The sequence below is a fragment of the Dipodomys spectabilis genome, unplaced genomic scaffold, assembly GCF_019054845.1.
Source record: "Dipodomys spectabilis isolate Male_0828 unplaced genomic scaffold, ASM1905484v1 ptg000018l, whole genome shotgun sequence".
NCBI lineage: Eukaryota > Metazoa > Chordata > Mammalia > Rodentia > Heteromyidae > Dipodomys > Dipodomys spectabilis.
The window spans coordinates 12,413,950-12,428,074 of NW_024870695.1; the positions used below are offsets into that span (position 1 = coordinate 12,413,950).

At 51.4% G+C, this 14,125-nt stretch overlaps 1 protein-coding gene across 1 annotated transcript; it reads right to left on the minus strand.

Annotated features, from left to right (window-relative positions):
• Positions 1-506: 506 nt before the first annotated feature.
• Positions 507-13,840, minus strand: Igfbp4 (insulin like growth factor binding protein 4). Its single transcript, XM_042672542.1, has 4 exons — positions 13,005-13,840; positions 5,766-5,920; positions 4,287-4,421; positions 507-1,740 (listed from the first exon to the last, which is right to left on the minus strand). The coding sequence occupies exons 1-4, from the start codon at positions 13,351-13,353 to the stop codon at positions 1,606-1,608; spliced, it is 774 nt and encodes a 257-aa protein (XP_042528476.1). The 5' UTR covers positions 13,354-13,840; the 3' UTR covers positions 507-1,605.
• Between the last annotated feature and the right edge of the window lie 285 nt (positions 13,841-14,125).

Here is a 14,125-nt window from a genome sequence, read left to right on the forward strand (position 1 = left end):
TGGCTTTGCTATAGCAAAGTCAAGAACACTGCCACCCCCAAACACACTCCTCAGAATCAAACCTGGACATGAGAGCAGTGGAACCTGCTGCAGAGTATAGGCCCCTTCCCCAACTGTAGGACGTACCTCCTTCCCCTGCCTCCAACTACACCAATAAACTGAATGGAGTTGCGAATGCAATCTGCTTAGTGCCCTAGGAATAGCCCCAAAACTTGATGAAGCAGCTGATCTAGAAACCATTCTGGTCCAGCAGGGCTGCTCTTTGCCATGCCCTGCATTCAGAAGCCGCAGTCTGCCTACCAGAAGTCTAAGAGCCTGGACTACAGAGGAAGGAAACCCTCATCACAGGTCTTAGAGAGGGTATGAGTGGACCAGTTGTTCTCTGTGGTCTTTTACCAACCAAGCAGGTCTAGGGACCATTCCGTGTCCATCTTTCTCCATCTTTAATATGTCCCTGTCTCTAACCAGAAATAAACCAAGCAAACACAATTATCTGGATTTTGTTTTGTTTTGTTCTGTTTTGTTTAAAAAAAAAACACAACAACAACCACCAACAAAGAAAGATGGGAAGAAAAGGAAAGTAAGGAAGAAAAGACATCATGGCCAACCCGCAGGTCCCTATGTCTCCTTCCATACAGCCAAGCCAGAAAATAACCAGGGGAAATGGGATATGGAGAGGAATGAGCTATGAGAAGAGAGACAGAGCCACAGGCAGTAAGCATTGGACAGACAGGGTCATCCTGGTGACTACAAATAGGGTAGGCAAGGCCCTCATCCCCCAGCATGGGGTCCTCTTGTCCATCAGGCACACTCAATCCAATCCTGTATTCTTTCTTCCCACTGACTGTGTAAGCTCTCTGCCTGGCAGGTCTTCCTCTGACCCTATCTCCTAATGGCAGAGTCTCAGCTCTGAGGCAACCAAGCGCATGACATAATACCCAGAAACCAAAGGTGGGCCTGCCGCTCATTCACCAGGTCTTTCCCTGGTAAGACCTGGGGAAGAAGGGCAGGGGAGCCCAGCCAACCTTAGCTGCAGAGACTAAAGCTAGGGCTGGGCCTCAAGAGCCCTGAGCCATCAGCATCCTTCACTTCCTGATGGCTCCCACCCTCTGGCTAGACTGAGAGGAGGGACAACTGTCAAAGTAGGCCACTCTCTTCCTCTCTGACTCTGGAGGTTCCCTCCTCTTCCACAGGCTTGCACTCACTTCATAGGAATTTATGCCACATCAGAGGAAGGTAGGATGAGGGTTGCCAGGGCTGAAAACTAGAGCTGGCACACAGTATGTGGTCAATAAATGTCTGTAGATGCTGAATGAATGAGTGAATGAATGAATGAATGAATGAGTCCAGGATCGATTTGGAAACACACTGGGGTTTTCCATTGCCACTCTCAGACCTCTTGGGCTATCTATCCCCAAAGAGGATATTGTAGGCTCCGGCTTACCCCAAGGGCATACTCATGCCCTAAACACACACACACAAACACACAGACCTTCAAGGAACTTTGGGACCAGAGACAAAGCCAGGACTCAGACCCAGACTCCATTCCAGGTCAACTCTGCAGCCCCCAGAGAATGGGGGGTGCCCCCTGCCTGTGGGCAGGCCTCACTCTCGGAAGCTGTCAGCCAGCTGGTGGCAGTCCAGCTCCCCCTTGGGCTCCAACCCCCCTGGAAGCTTCACTCCTGTCTTCCGGTCCACACACCAGCATTTGCCGCGCTGCCCATCCAGAGCTGGGTGACACTGCCAAGACAAGGACATGAGAGGGGGGAGGTTACTCAGCTCCCAGGTAAGAACAGAGTGCCCTCAAGGTCAGACAGTGCTCCAAAATAGCATGTGAGGGTGGAGGCTCTTTTTGAGCACTGATCCTCTAAGCGTCTGAAAGTAGAGAGAATTTGGCAAGAGGGAAACATTCAGAGAGCTTCCCTAGACTCTAGGACTGAAAGACATACCTGGGTTTGTGCTGGAGATGTTTGGGGGGTATGTTCTGATTAGGCTGGGTCTTGAAGAATAGGATTATAGATTAGAACAGCATCCAAGTTAGGGTTAAAGGCAGGATCAGGATTAGAACTGCAGCTAAAACTTGACTCAGGTAAGACTTAGAATCCAGGTCAGAGACAGACAAGATAAAGATAGATAGAGGCCAAGGGCTGGGGTAGAAGGCTTGTCTAGCATGAGTGAGAGCCTAGGATTAATCCCCAGCAGATACATCTCCCCAAAAAAATAAAAGTAAAGATAGAAGGCAGGTACCAGTGGCTTGTGCCTATAATCCTAGCTACTTAGGAAGATGAGATTTGAGGTTCGAGGTTCCAAGCCAGACAGGCAGGAAAGACTCTTATCTCCAAATAGCCAGAAGTAGAGCTGTGGCTCAAGTGGTAGAGCAGTAGTCTTGAGCATAGTACCCCTGAGTTCAAGCACCAGGACTGGCACAAAAATAAATAAATAAATAAATAAGATGTTCAGGACAAATGAAATTGGACTAAAGTTCAGGTCAGAGTTAGACAGTAGGGATGGGGCAAATATTCAGCAATTCAGCATCATAACCAGAACTAGAAGGAAGTTTGGCTCATGGGTCAGAAAACTGATCTAGGGATAAAGGGTCAAGTGTCACAATTCTCCCTGTAATAAAAATCTGGAGGAGGGGCTGGGAATGTGGCCTAGTGATAGAATGCTTGCCTAACATGCATGAAGCCCTGGGTTTGATTCCTCAGTAGCACATAAGCAGAAAAAGCCAGAAGAGGCACTGTGGCTCAAGTAGTAGAGTGCTAGCCTTAAGCAAATGAAGCTCAGGCACACTGCCCAGGCCCTGGGACAGAGCCCAGGCCCAGAGTTCAAGCCCCACAACCTACAAGGAACATAAATAAACAAACAAATAAATAAAAATTTTAAAAAGGAAGGGAGGGAGGGAGAATAAGAGGAAAAAATAAAGAGAAAGAAAAGAAGGCAGGAAGACAGGAAGGCAGGCAGGCAGGCAAGAAGGAAGGAAGGAAGGAAGGAAGGAAGGAAGGAAGGAAGGAAGGAAGGAAGGAAGGAAGGAAGGAAGGAAGTGGGGATAGAGGCATGGCTCAGCAGTGCAGTAATGTCTACCCAGCAAGAATAGGTCTGGGATTCAAACCACAGTCCTGCCAAAAAAATACTGTCTATTCTTTTTTTTTGGTCAGCAGTAGGGCTTTAACTCTGGGTCAGCTCTTCAGCTCAAGGCTAGCGCTCTACCACTTGAGCCACAGTGCCACTTCCGGCTTTTATTCTTTTTGCTTATGTGGTGCTGAGGAATCGAACCAGGGCCTCATGCATGCAAGGCAGACACTCTACCACTGAGCCACCTACCCAGCCCCTCTATTATTTTTTTAAACTGGGGAGCATTAAACAAAATGAAAGAATTTATGTTGGGATAATGGCTGAAGGCAGGCTGGGCATTGACTCTGGGGAGCCCTCTCTGGACCTCCATCCATTGCGCACAACCTTATGCTCTTTTTGTGCCAAGCTGGGATGAACAGGCACTTTCCAAGTGGCAGCTTTGCCCTCCTAGCACAACTTCTGCTGGCCAAGTGGATGCATGAAATGAGGGGATATATGGGTCAATGCCCAGAAAAGCTGTAGGACACCCAGACCCAGTGCTCCCCAGGCTACCCTTCTAATGGGCCTGGGAAGGGCTGGAGCAGGCCAACCCTCCTGAAGATCCAAGGCTTCTGGGAGTTCCCCACATGTTCCATATTCATAAATGAATAGGAGGCTGCTGCCTTCATATCGTCTCTCCTGCCCCTCCTTCCTCTACTTCCAACCAAAGGCCCTGTCTCAGGCTATCTGATGCAGCTCCATTGCCACTCTCTCTGCACCCCAGGGGATTCTGTGGCCCAGCTTGGGAAGGATGAGCAGTTCCCGACTTCTCATAACTTGGGTCCTCCAAGCCCAGATGAAGCCTGAGACATCAGCGATAAGAGACCACTACCAGGAAATGAGGAGGGGGGGGAAGCTTTGGGAGAAGGGGTTGGCAGGAATGACCATAACACAGGTGGGGGACCCAACAGAACATCCCTGCGGGGGAGCAGAGTTTTCCCTGAACTCACTGTGACTGGGGCCACCAGGAACTCTTTTCTGAGCCTCAGTCTCTTCATCTCCAAAATGAGTGAGGTAGGCAGAATGAGGAGAGGTTCTGCAGCCAGGGTCAGACAAAGTGGGGCCCGGGGTGGGGTATGGATGGGAGTTTCCTCTTCCTATAATCTCCTTCTGAGACTCTCTTGCAGAGAAGGAGCCAAGGCCAGGACTGAGAAGCAGATGGGGAGACGCACCTGTTTGGGGTGGAAGTTGCCATTGCGATCACAGTTAGGGATGGGGATGATGAAGAGGTCCTCGTGGGTACGGCCCTGGGAGGCGGCCAGCCGCTCCAGGGCCCGGTGCAGCTCACTTTGACAGGAGCCCTGGGGCTGAGGAGAGAAAGAAACTGTTCACCAAGTTGGAAACCAGTGGCTCCACACCTGCAATCCTAGCTACTCAGGGGGCTGAGATCTGAGAACAGTTTGAAAACAGCCTGAGCATTAAAGTCTGTGAGACTCTTATTCCCAATTAACCAACAAAAAGCTGTGGCTCAAGTGGTAAAGCACTAACATTGAACAAAAAAGCTCAGGGACAGTCAGTGCCCAGGAAAGAAGCAGGGAATTTCTAACTAGGAAGGATGGACCAAATTAACACATAAGGCCAAGGCACAAATCCATCAGAACCATCAGTGAAAAAGGACATTAGAACCAGGCCCTGAATCCTAACTACTCAGGAGGCTGAGATCTAAGGATCACAATGCAAAGGTAGCCCAGGCAGAAAAGTCCATGAGACTCTTATCTCCAATTAACTAATAACAACAAAAAGCTGGATGTAGAGCTGTGGGCTCAAGTAGTTAAGTGCCAGCCTTGAGCAAAAAAGCACAGAGACAGCACCCAGGCCCTGAGTTCAATCTCTAGAACCAACACACACACACACACACACACACACACACACACACACACACACACACACACACACGTCATTAGCTGAGAGCTGGTAGTTTACACCTGTAATCCTAGCTAACCTAGGAGATTGAGATCTGAGGATTGTGGTTCTAAACCAGCCTAGGTAGAAAAGTCTGTGAGCCTCTTATCAAAAATTAACCAGCAGGGGCTGGGAAGGTGGCTCAGTGGTAGAGCACTTGCCTTGCATGCCTGAGGCCCTGGGTTCGATTCCTCAGCACCACATAAGCAAAAAGAAAAAGCCAGAAGTGGAGCTGTGGCTCAAGTGCTAGAGTGCTAGCCTTGAGCTAAAGAGCTGAGGGACAGCGCCCAGGCCCAGAGTTCAGGCCCCACGACTGGACCCAAAAAAAAACAAAAAAATTTAACCAGCAAAAAGCCAGAAGTGAAGCTGTGCCTCCAGTGGTAGTACATTAGCCTTGAGCACAAAAGCTAAGGGACAGTGTCCAGGCCCTGAATTCAAGCCCCAGTACTGGGGGGCAGGGGAGAACAGGGGCAAGAAACACTAGGGAGCTTGGAATCTTGCTTTAAAAAAAAAAAAATTGGCACAGAAGCATGGCTGTACTTAACCAATCACTTCAGCTCTATCAACATACAGATGTGGTGAGCCGGAAAGGAATCATATGGAAAGAAATAAGGATTCTCTCTGCAATGCATGTAGCACCTCAGTAGGCATCCAAGGGTGTTTCCTGGGTAAACATAATCCATGTCTGGTGGTAAGAGGGTGTGCGTGTGTGTCCTGTGCACATGCAATCTGTGGGTCAAGATCCTCACCACAGGTCGAGCTTCCTCCCGAGGTGCCATGACCTTCATCTTGCCCCCACTGCTGCTCCGGTCTCTCAATCTGGCGAAGTGCTTCTGTATGCATCTGAGGTCCTGGGCACTGCATGGGCTGAAGCTGTTGTTGGGGTGATCACCTTCATCCTTGTCTGCAGACAGGTCGAGAAGAGCAAAGGGCAAAGGTCAGGACCTGGGAAGAGCAGGGCTTCACAACAAGCCAGCCTCCCACTTGCTTCCTCCTCCAGGGGGATTCCAGCGTGAGTCTGAGAACAGCAGGGAGCCTGTGGAGGGGCAGGAAGAAATGAAAACACCCCCTTCTGCACCCCTCTCCCCTGGATTTCCTTGGGAGAGTACTCTTGAAGTCCTTGACTTGTCCCTCACCCCACCCTGTTCAGCTTTCAGCTTTCAGATGAGTCAGTCACCGGCTGCAGCTGCCCAGATGGCAGGAGGGTCCCCTGGGTTCTGTTAGGGAGGTCTGATGAAGAAGGGGGCTGGGGAAGTAGGCTATTGAATCTCCCTCCTCCCGCCGTCCCCCTCTCCTTCTGTTCTCTCTGTCCCCTGCCCTACTCTTTCCAGTGTCTGACTGAGCCTGCCTAGGATCCCCAGGACCAGAATCAGACTTTCCAGAATCAGAGCCCAAAGGCTCTCCCACTGCCTGGGCGGGACTTAATGTCCATCTGCATGGGAAAGTAGGAAGGTGACACCCTGTGTGGCCCAAGGACTAAGAGAAGAGTCATGCGCATTTCTCTAGCCCCCACCTCTAAGTCTTTCCTCCGTAGACTTCAGCCCCATCCAATGTTGGTCTCTGTTTCCCCAGAGTCGGGGATCTGGGTATGTGAGGCTAGGAGAGCCACAGCTGGGGACCCTCACTCCCTCCAGGGGACCTCCTGAAGACTCTAGCTGCGCTGCCGAGAAACCCTATCCAGGAGGTCCTGGACTGTAACCTTGTTCCTCCTTCCAGGCAGCCAAGACTGGAATGCAAGGTTGAGCTGGAGAAGGAGGCTGGAAGACCTTTCAGCATATCAGAGCCACCTCTGAAAAGCTCGGGCTTGGCAGCCTGCTACAGGCCCCAGTGTGGAGCCCCTGCCAGCATTCCAGATGTTGGCAGGCGAACAGGAGGTTACATCTGGTTTGCGTCAGGACTTTTTCTTCCTGAGGAGTTAGCAGGTTCCTTCATGTGTGGCAGTGGGCCCAGAGCTGCCTCTTGGTCAAATGGTATTTTTCTGCCTGGGCAAAGCTGTGGGAGGCGGGGGGAGGAGGAGCGAGGGGGGGGTGGGGAAGGGGGAGCAGCAGTGGCGTGGGGAACTGGTTCTCATTTTCTTCATCTAGCTAGAGGGATGAAGGGATAAGCACACAGATGAAAGAGAAACCAGGCAAAAGACGATTGAGACCATTAGAAAGTCTTTGTCAAGATTTATAATAAGACCAAGTTACTATAGATGGAAGATTTTGTCACAGGTGGAAGACTAGCTTAGAAAAAGGGTTCACAGGGCGGGAACAAGTGGACCAGAGACATCCAGTCCATGCTTTTGTATATGAAACACCCCAATGACAGTCAAGAGGGGACTCTAGCACAAATCAAGCTTCAGAGACACAGCCAAAAATGAGGCACTGCAGCAAAACCCATTCCCCAGAAAGTATAGGCAGCAAAAGTGGGGGTGTAGGGTTGTGCCAATGGAACCACAAGAAGATACGCTCTAAGCCTTCAGTCAGGAGCCAGGGAAAGTTCTAGAATCTAGGCCTTTCCTCAGAACCCCCTTCCAGAGAGCCTCTGGCACAAAAAAAACCAGCAAGCTAGCACCCCATTCTCCCTATTCTCACCCTGCATAAAGCCATGAGCTTATACATAGGGTCACACTGTTTCAGGGTGTAAACTGGACCTAGGTTGTGGAGAAAGCAGAAAAGGAAGACCCAAAGAATTAGAAACAAATCTTGGAAGGACAGGGGCTGAGCTCAGGGTGTGAACGAGGGTATGATCATTGGCCTTGGGTATGACTGGAGCTGGGATACTGTCCTCTAGGGAGCACTCCTTCCTACCTTGAAAGCCTATATTCTTCCAGAGTGTGGGTTCCTTTCACAAAAATAATGGAAAGGGAGACTTTACCCTGGGATTCTAGGTCCTTTTAATAAGTGTGAAGAATGGTATTAGGCTCACAGTTCCATGATTCAGAAAAGTTTTATGTTGTTGTTGTTGTTGTTTCTTTGGTCCTTTGTTATGGGGGAGAGGGCAGTAGTAGAGCTTGAACTCAGAGCCTGGGCACTGTACCTTAGCTTTTTCACTCAAGGCTGACTTTCTACCACCTAAGCCACAACTCTATTTCTGGCTTTTTAGTGGTTAATTGGAGATAAGAGTCTTCTCATAAACTTTTCTGCCCAGGCTGGCTTTGAACAACAATCCTCAGATCTCAGCCTCCTGGGTAGCTAGGATCACCAGCACCCAGATGAGAAGGCTTTTCTTTTTTTGGGGGGGGGGGTCCAGTCGTGGAGCCTGAACTCTGGGCCTGGGCGCTGTCCCTCAGCTCTTCAGCTCAAGGCTAACGCTCTACCACTTGAGCCACAGAGCCACTTCTGGCTTTTTCTGCTTATATGGTGCTGAGGAATCGAACCCAGGGCTTCATGCATGCAAGGCAAGCGCTCTACCACTGAGCCACCTTCCCAGTCCTAGGACTTTTCTAAAGAAAAGTCTTAGGAGACTGAGAGCTCCCCACGCTGCACATGTGTAGCCCTGGAGCAGAGAAAGCTCAAGAATCCAGAGGGGCTCCATCCACACTCTGCTTTCTACTGAGGAGCTTCAACAAGCTCATAAATGACAAACCCTCAGGAAATCACCCATGGATATTTGAGTTGTTCATTGTATACGGAGGACAATGGGGTAGTTCACTGAAAACTAGGCTGTTCAGGATACAGAGTGAGCCCTCAAGCATAGCTTCAGCTCTTGCTGGAATGGCTCTAAGCTGAGCCAGCAGCCTGCCTCACTTCCGGACTGCTGATCTTCCCCATCCCACTGACCTCGACTTCATGTCTAAGCTTAGGGTAGAACCCACCCTCCTTACTACTCACCTGGGGACATAGGTACACAGAGTGAAGTCCACATCTGCCCACCCCCACACAGGCTGAGACTCAAGAATCACAAACACATACAATTACGTGTCCAGATATAAACACTTGTCCACGTGTGCACACCCACGTAGATTCAGGCCCTCTGACCCTACCATAGTCAGAGACACAGACCAAAGCAGGACACAGTGAATTCCAGGTTCTCTGGACCACAGAGTGTTGACTTTTCAGTTAATCTGTGACTTTGCCTTATCCAGCCTTACTAACTGGCAGACTGAGGATCCACCCCAGGATCCACCCCTAGATACTGGGTTTGGGGGGGTAAGGGTTGTAGCATCAGGCCCGCCTGAAAATCTTCCAGCAAGGCTCACCTTGAAGTGCCCTCTACAAAAGTCTCAATGTCCTTGGGCCCCCCTCTAAACATAAGCTGCAACCACACTCCTCACAGTGGAAGGCCAGGCCTCTGAGAAGTTCTGGAAGGTGGTGTTTCCAAGACAAGCTAGATTTTCTCCTACAGCCCTGGTTTGGAGCTGGATCAGCTGCCATCCAACACAGGGGAAAGCTTTGCTTTATGCTCTAGTCCCAAAGGAGAGTAAGAAGCCCAGAGGTGGGCTGGGAATGTGGCTTAGTGGTAGAGTACTTGCCCAGCATACATGAAGCGCTGGGTTCAATTCCTCGGTACCACATACACAGAGAAAGCCAGAAGTGGCACTGAGACTCAAGTGGTAGAGTGCTAGCCTTGAGCAAAAGAAGTTCAAGGACAGTGCTCAGGCCCTGAGTTGAAGCTCCAGGACTGGCAAAAAAAAGAAGGAGGAGGAGGAGGAGGAGGAGGAAGAGGAGGAAGTGGTGGAGGAGGAGGTAGAAGAACAAGAACAAGAACAAGAAGAAGCTGCCCAGAGTAAGAAGAGGATGCACATAGCCTTGGCATCAGGGGCTACAAAGTTTCTGCTACATGATTTTACCCCATGATTTCTCCTTAACTCCGGCTCATATCTCCATGAAACCCATAGGCTATGAACTAAGCGGGACCCACCACTCAAACCTGGAAGTTTCAGTCATGCCTTGAAGGGTCACAAAATCAACGTGTCAAGAAAGGCCTTTCTTTCCTTCTTCCCTAGTACTCTGTTTGCAGAAGCCAAGATTATCCACACCAGGTATCAAGTCTGGTTCAGAGACTGTCTCCCTCCCTATTGTGTCATCCTTCTGGCCACAGGTAAAGCACATGTTTTCTCCATGTGTGTGCAGTAGCAAAAGGCACCAAAGCTAACCAACCCCCCTTAGCTCCATTGAATGTGCTTCCAACTTTGCTTCCTTGACCTACAGGTCCCCAGAGTCCCAGTATAAGCTTCCTCATCACCACCATTCCAATTTATTGAGCTCTTCAGCCATGTCAGACCCCCCCCCCCCCAATGCTATCCTATCAGCATTCCCATTTTATTTGATGTGGAAACTAAACTCTCCTGGGTATAGGAAAAGAAATGAGACTTGCCTCTGCCACTTCTATGTCTAAATGGACGGACTTCTGATAGCCCAAGGAATCAATAATTCAGGCATTGCCAATACTAAAGTAAAACGCTAAGCAGTCACACTCCTCCTTTCCCTTCCCCCCAAGGCACAGAATTTCTGGGAAGGCCCTGTATCCATGGCATGACTAGATTCCCAGTACTGAAGTAGAGAGGGCAATATTTGCTGCGTTGACTAAAAATTAACCCAGACTGCCTGATCCCTAAGCCTGTCCCCGAAGGACCCAGAGCGCAGTTTGTGAACCCTGTCCCAGGCCTGATCTCTCCATTGAAAATCTCCCAGATTTCAAGGGTCAGTACCATGATGCAAAATTGTAGATTTCTGATGCACATGGCCATCTCCACCTTTGATGGCCTGGGGTTAACCCATAATATGACTGAGAAAGGAAGGCAGGACTGGCTAGAGATGGAAGTGGGGGACTTGCCCATGGGATAAACAGGAGGCAACTGAACCGAGGCTGAGGGAGGATGAATGCCAAATATCCACTCTCTTGCTGAAACTTAACCTCAAGAAAAAAAAGAACAGCAAGAACAGATGGATATCCTCTACCAAACTATTCTTGACAGAGGCCCCCAAGCCTGGGAATGTAAAAGGGACAGTGGCCTGTTGACAGTGTCAAGCTAAAGAGGAGAGTGAAGACTGGGGCTGAGCCATGCTGAGTATCTCACCAGAGTCCCTGCAGAGCTGTCATGTGGCTGTATTGGTGTCACTTCCCATGGTGCCGTGTGGCCCAGGCCATGAAAAGGAAGTACTTCCACAGTGACTGGGAAGTGACAGGGCAGGGCATAGCTTGCTGAGTGAGCACCTGCTTTTCCAGGGTCCTCCTGGCTTCCCTTTACCTCTCTTCTGATATCTATATCCAAGACACTGAGTGGAGGACAAGGCCAGACAGGAAGCAGGAGGGGTCATTAGCAAGCTACAGGTTCTGCAATCAAAGTAGACCTAAAGCCACTAGACATCCTTTGACATCTAGACACCTCTTGAGGCTGGTTTACATTATGTCTACAGGATAATGGCAAACTGTTCATGCCATATCTACACCCCCCCCTTAAAAAAAATCTAGAGGATAAGATTGTCCTCCACTACATCTGGGATGCTTCTACAGAGAAGATAGTGTCAGAGAAGAAGTTACCAATCTTCTCTGCTGCCAGATACCTATGAGCTACTGTAAAGTTTCAAAGACAAAGTTATACCTAGGGAGCCCAGACTCAGCCCTTACTCCTGGTCTCTCTGCTATGGGCATTTCTGCCCCCAATAGCAGTGATTCCATTCCTGAAAACCCCACTCTCCAGAAGTGCTGGGTTCCAGCTGGCATTTCCCCTAGAATGTTTTCTGCTGACCTATCTCTCCCTGCCCAAGGGCAGGAAGGGCAGAGAGGCCTGAGGCCCAGACTCCTGGGGTCCACCTTCTTCCTGTTTTCCCTGCATCCTGCTTTCCTCCAGCTCACAAGCTGCAGAAGATTGAGGAAGTAGAGCAGTCTGGGACCCAAGGCAGGAAGCTTGGGGCCAAAGTCCCAGCATCCGGACTGCAACAATGGGAGCTTTAAGCACCAAGAAAAGAGACAGACACCCCCAGAGGCTCAGAGAGGGCAAAATAGTCAGAGAGAGAGATCAAGAACCAGAAACAGATACAGCAAGGCAGAGAGAGAGACTGAAAGCAACAGAAACACAGTGACAGCCACAGTGACAGAAAAAGTGCAGAAAAAGAAAAGGAAAAAAATACAATAGAGTAAGGCAGAGCAAGAGAAAGAAACTAACAATGCATAGAAAACACTGAAGAAAAGAGAACTTGAGAGCATCGTGGTGAAACCAGAAGTTGAGAGCCAGCAAAATATAACAAAAGAACCAGAGAAACAATGAAAGATACAGAAAGATTCTAAGGAGAACCTGAGATGCTTGATGCGAAATGGAGAAAGTCTAAAAATGAGGTTGAACAAAGAGCTATATAAGTGCCCCCCCCCTTAATCTCAATTTCCTTTTGCACATCCTTGACCTGGGAGCCAGGGCTTCTCTCCTGCTACTTTACCAGATGGTACCTGCCAGGAGAAAGGAGCAAGCAGCCTGCACACTAGAGCAAGTAGAGATGCCCTGACCTGGTATGAACACCTTTGTCTTTCCACCAATTCTCAAACAGATGGCTCAGGTCTTTGGGAAAGGACAAGTCTTATTGCCTCTATTTGTATGTTCCACTCCATCACAGGGAAATGGTGAAAAGTCCAGGCCTTGGCTCTTCAGACCCTGGGGTCTCACTTGTGGCCCTGCTTCAGGAATTGAAAGATGCCCCTCTTCCACCTCTTTCCATCCCAACCCACCCCTTCCCACCGATTTTCTATCCCTAAGCAGACCTGACTGGAGCAGGTCACTTACTTGGCCACTCTTGTGGTAGCTCCCAGCCTACCAATGAGAGCCTCTTGCTACACAGGCACCCCTGGGAGATGGAGGGCTGGAACAAAGTTCCCTTGGATGGTGTCCCAGGACTCAGTAGCAGTTTCTTTGGCTGAACCTGTCCTGCCAGTAGTGCCTGCTGTGCATACCTACCTTCTCCTCAGATCCCAGGGCATTTTCACGGCCTGCCAGGCCAGCCAGAATTAAGGATGAAGCTGCTAAGTAGAAAACCCACTGCGGATGGAGCAGGAGGGCAAGGGTACCTTACCAGAAGGCTGCAGGCTTTCCTGGACGGCTTCGATCTCTGTCAGCTCCGTGCACACCCCTTGCCCGTGCACCAGCATGTGCAGGGGCCTCTCCACCCCCCGGGGCGGGTAGCAGCGCAGGCCTGAGCCACAACGAGGGGTGTATACCCCGCAGGGCATCCCCAAGCCCAGGGCGCAAGTGGCACAACAACCACAGCCAGGTTCCCGCACCAGCTCCTCGCAGCCCACGGGGGGTTGGCAGCGCGCCAGCTTCTCCTCGGAGCAGGGTGGGCAGTGGATGGCTTCGTCGCCCAGGCTCGGGCCGGGCCCGGCGGCCAGCAGGAGGGCCACCACGAGGCAAAGGGGCAGCATGACGGGGCAGGGACCAGGCACACGCGCACGGGCGCAGGCGGGGAGCGCGGGGCGATCGGACAGGCAGCAGGGGTATCGGGAAGCAAGTGCCGGGGGCACCTGGAGGACCCGATCCCGGAGGGCTCGGAGAGACGGGGCGGCCCAGGGCAGACAGGGCTGGAGCCGGGGAAGTTAGCGTGCGCGCCGGAGCGGAGCGATCCTGGCCGCTGGGGCGCTGCGCCGCATCCTCGGCCGGGGCCCGGCTAGCGGCGGGAGGCGGGAGGCGGGAGGCGCGGGGCAGGGGGCTGAGCGGCTGCCGGAGAACGGCTCCCCAGACTTTATACCGGCCCCTGGCCACACCCCCAGCGCCTTCCTCGAGGTGGGGGAGCCCGGGAGGGCGAGGGGGAGAGGGAGAAGCGGCCGTTAGGGGGAGGGGGCGCTGTCCTAAGTCGCCGTGGCTCCGACATCTGAAAGTCCTTTGCTCGCAGGCAGCCGGGAGCCCTGCAAAGAGCTGGGAGAGGAGAAGCGAGGGGGCTGATGCCTGCACCTCCACCCCCCGCCCCAACCTCCGAGGATTCCGTCTCCCTGGCCAGAGTCCTTTCCACCCCCACCCTGGGGCTTCAATTGCGGGAGACCACGCGGGGTGAGGTTGGGTACAGCCACCCCACAAGGGCCTTGAGAAGGGTTGCTGGCCCGTGACACGAATAGGCTGTCTTCCCATTTACCCCCTATCCCCAAGGGCTCCTTTGGGCTCTGATCCACTCTGCCTTTCCAGGATGGAATCCACCCAACT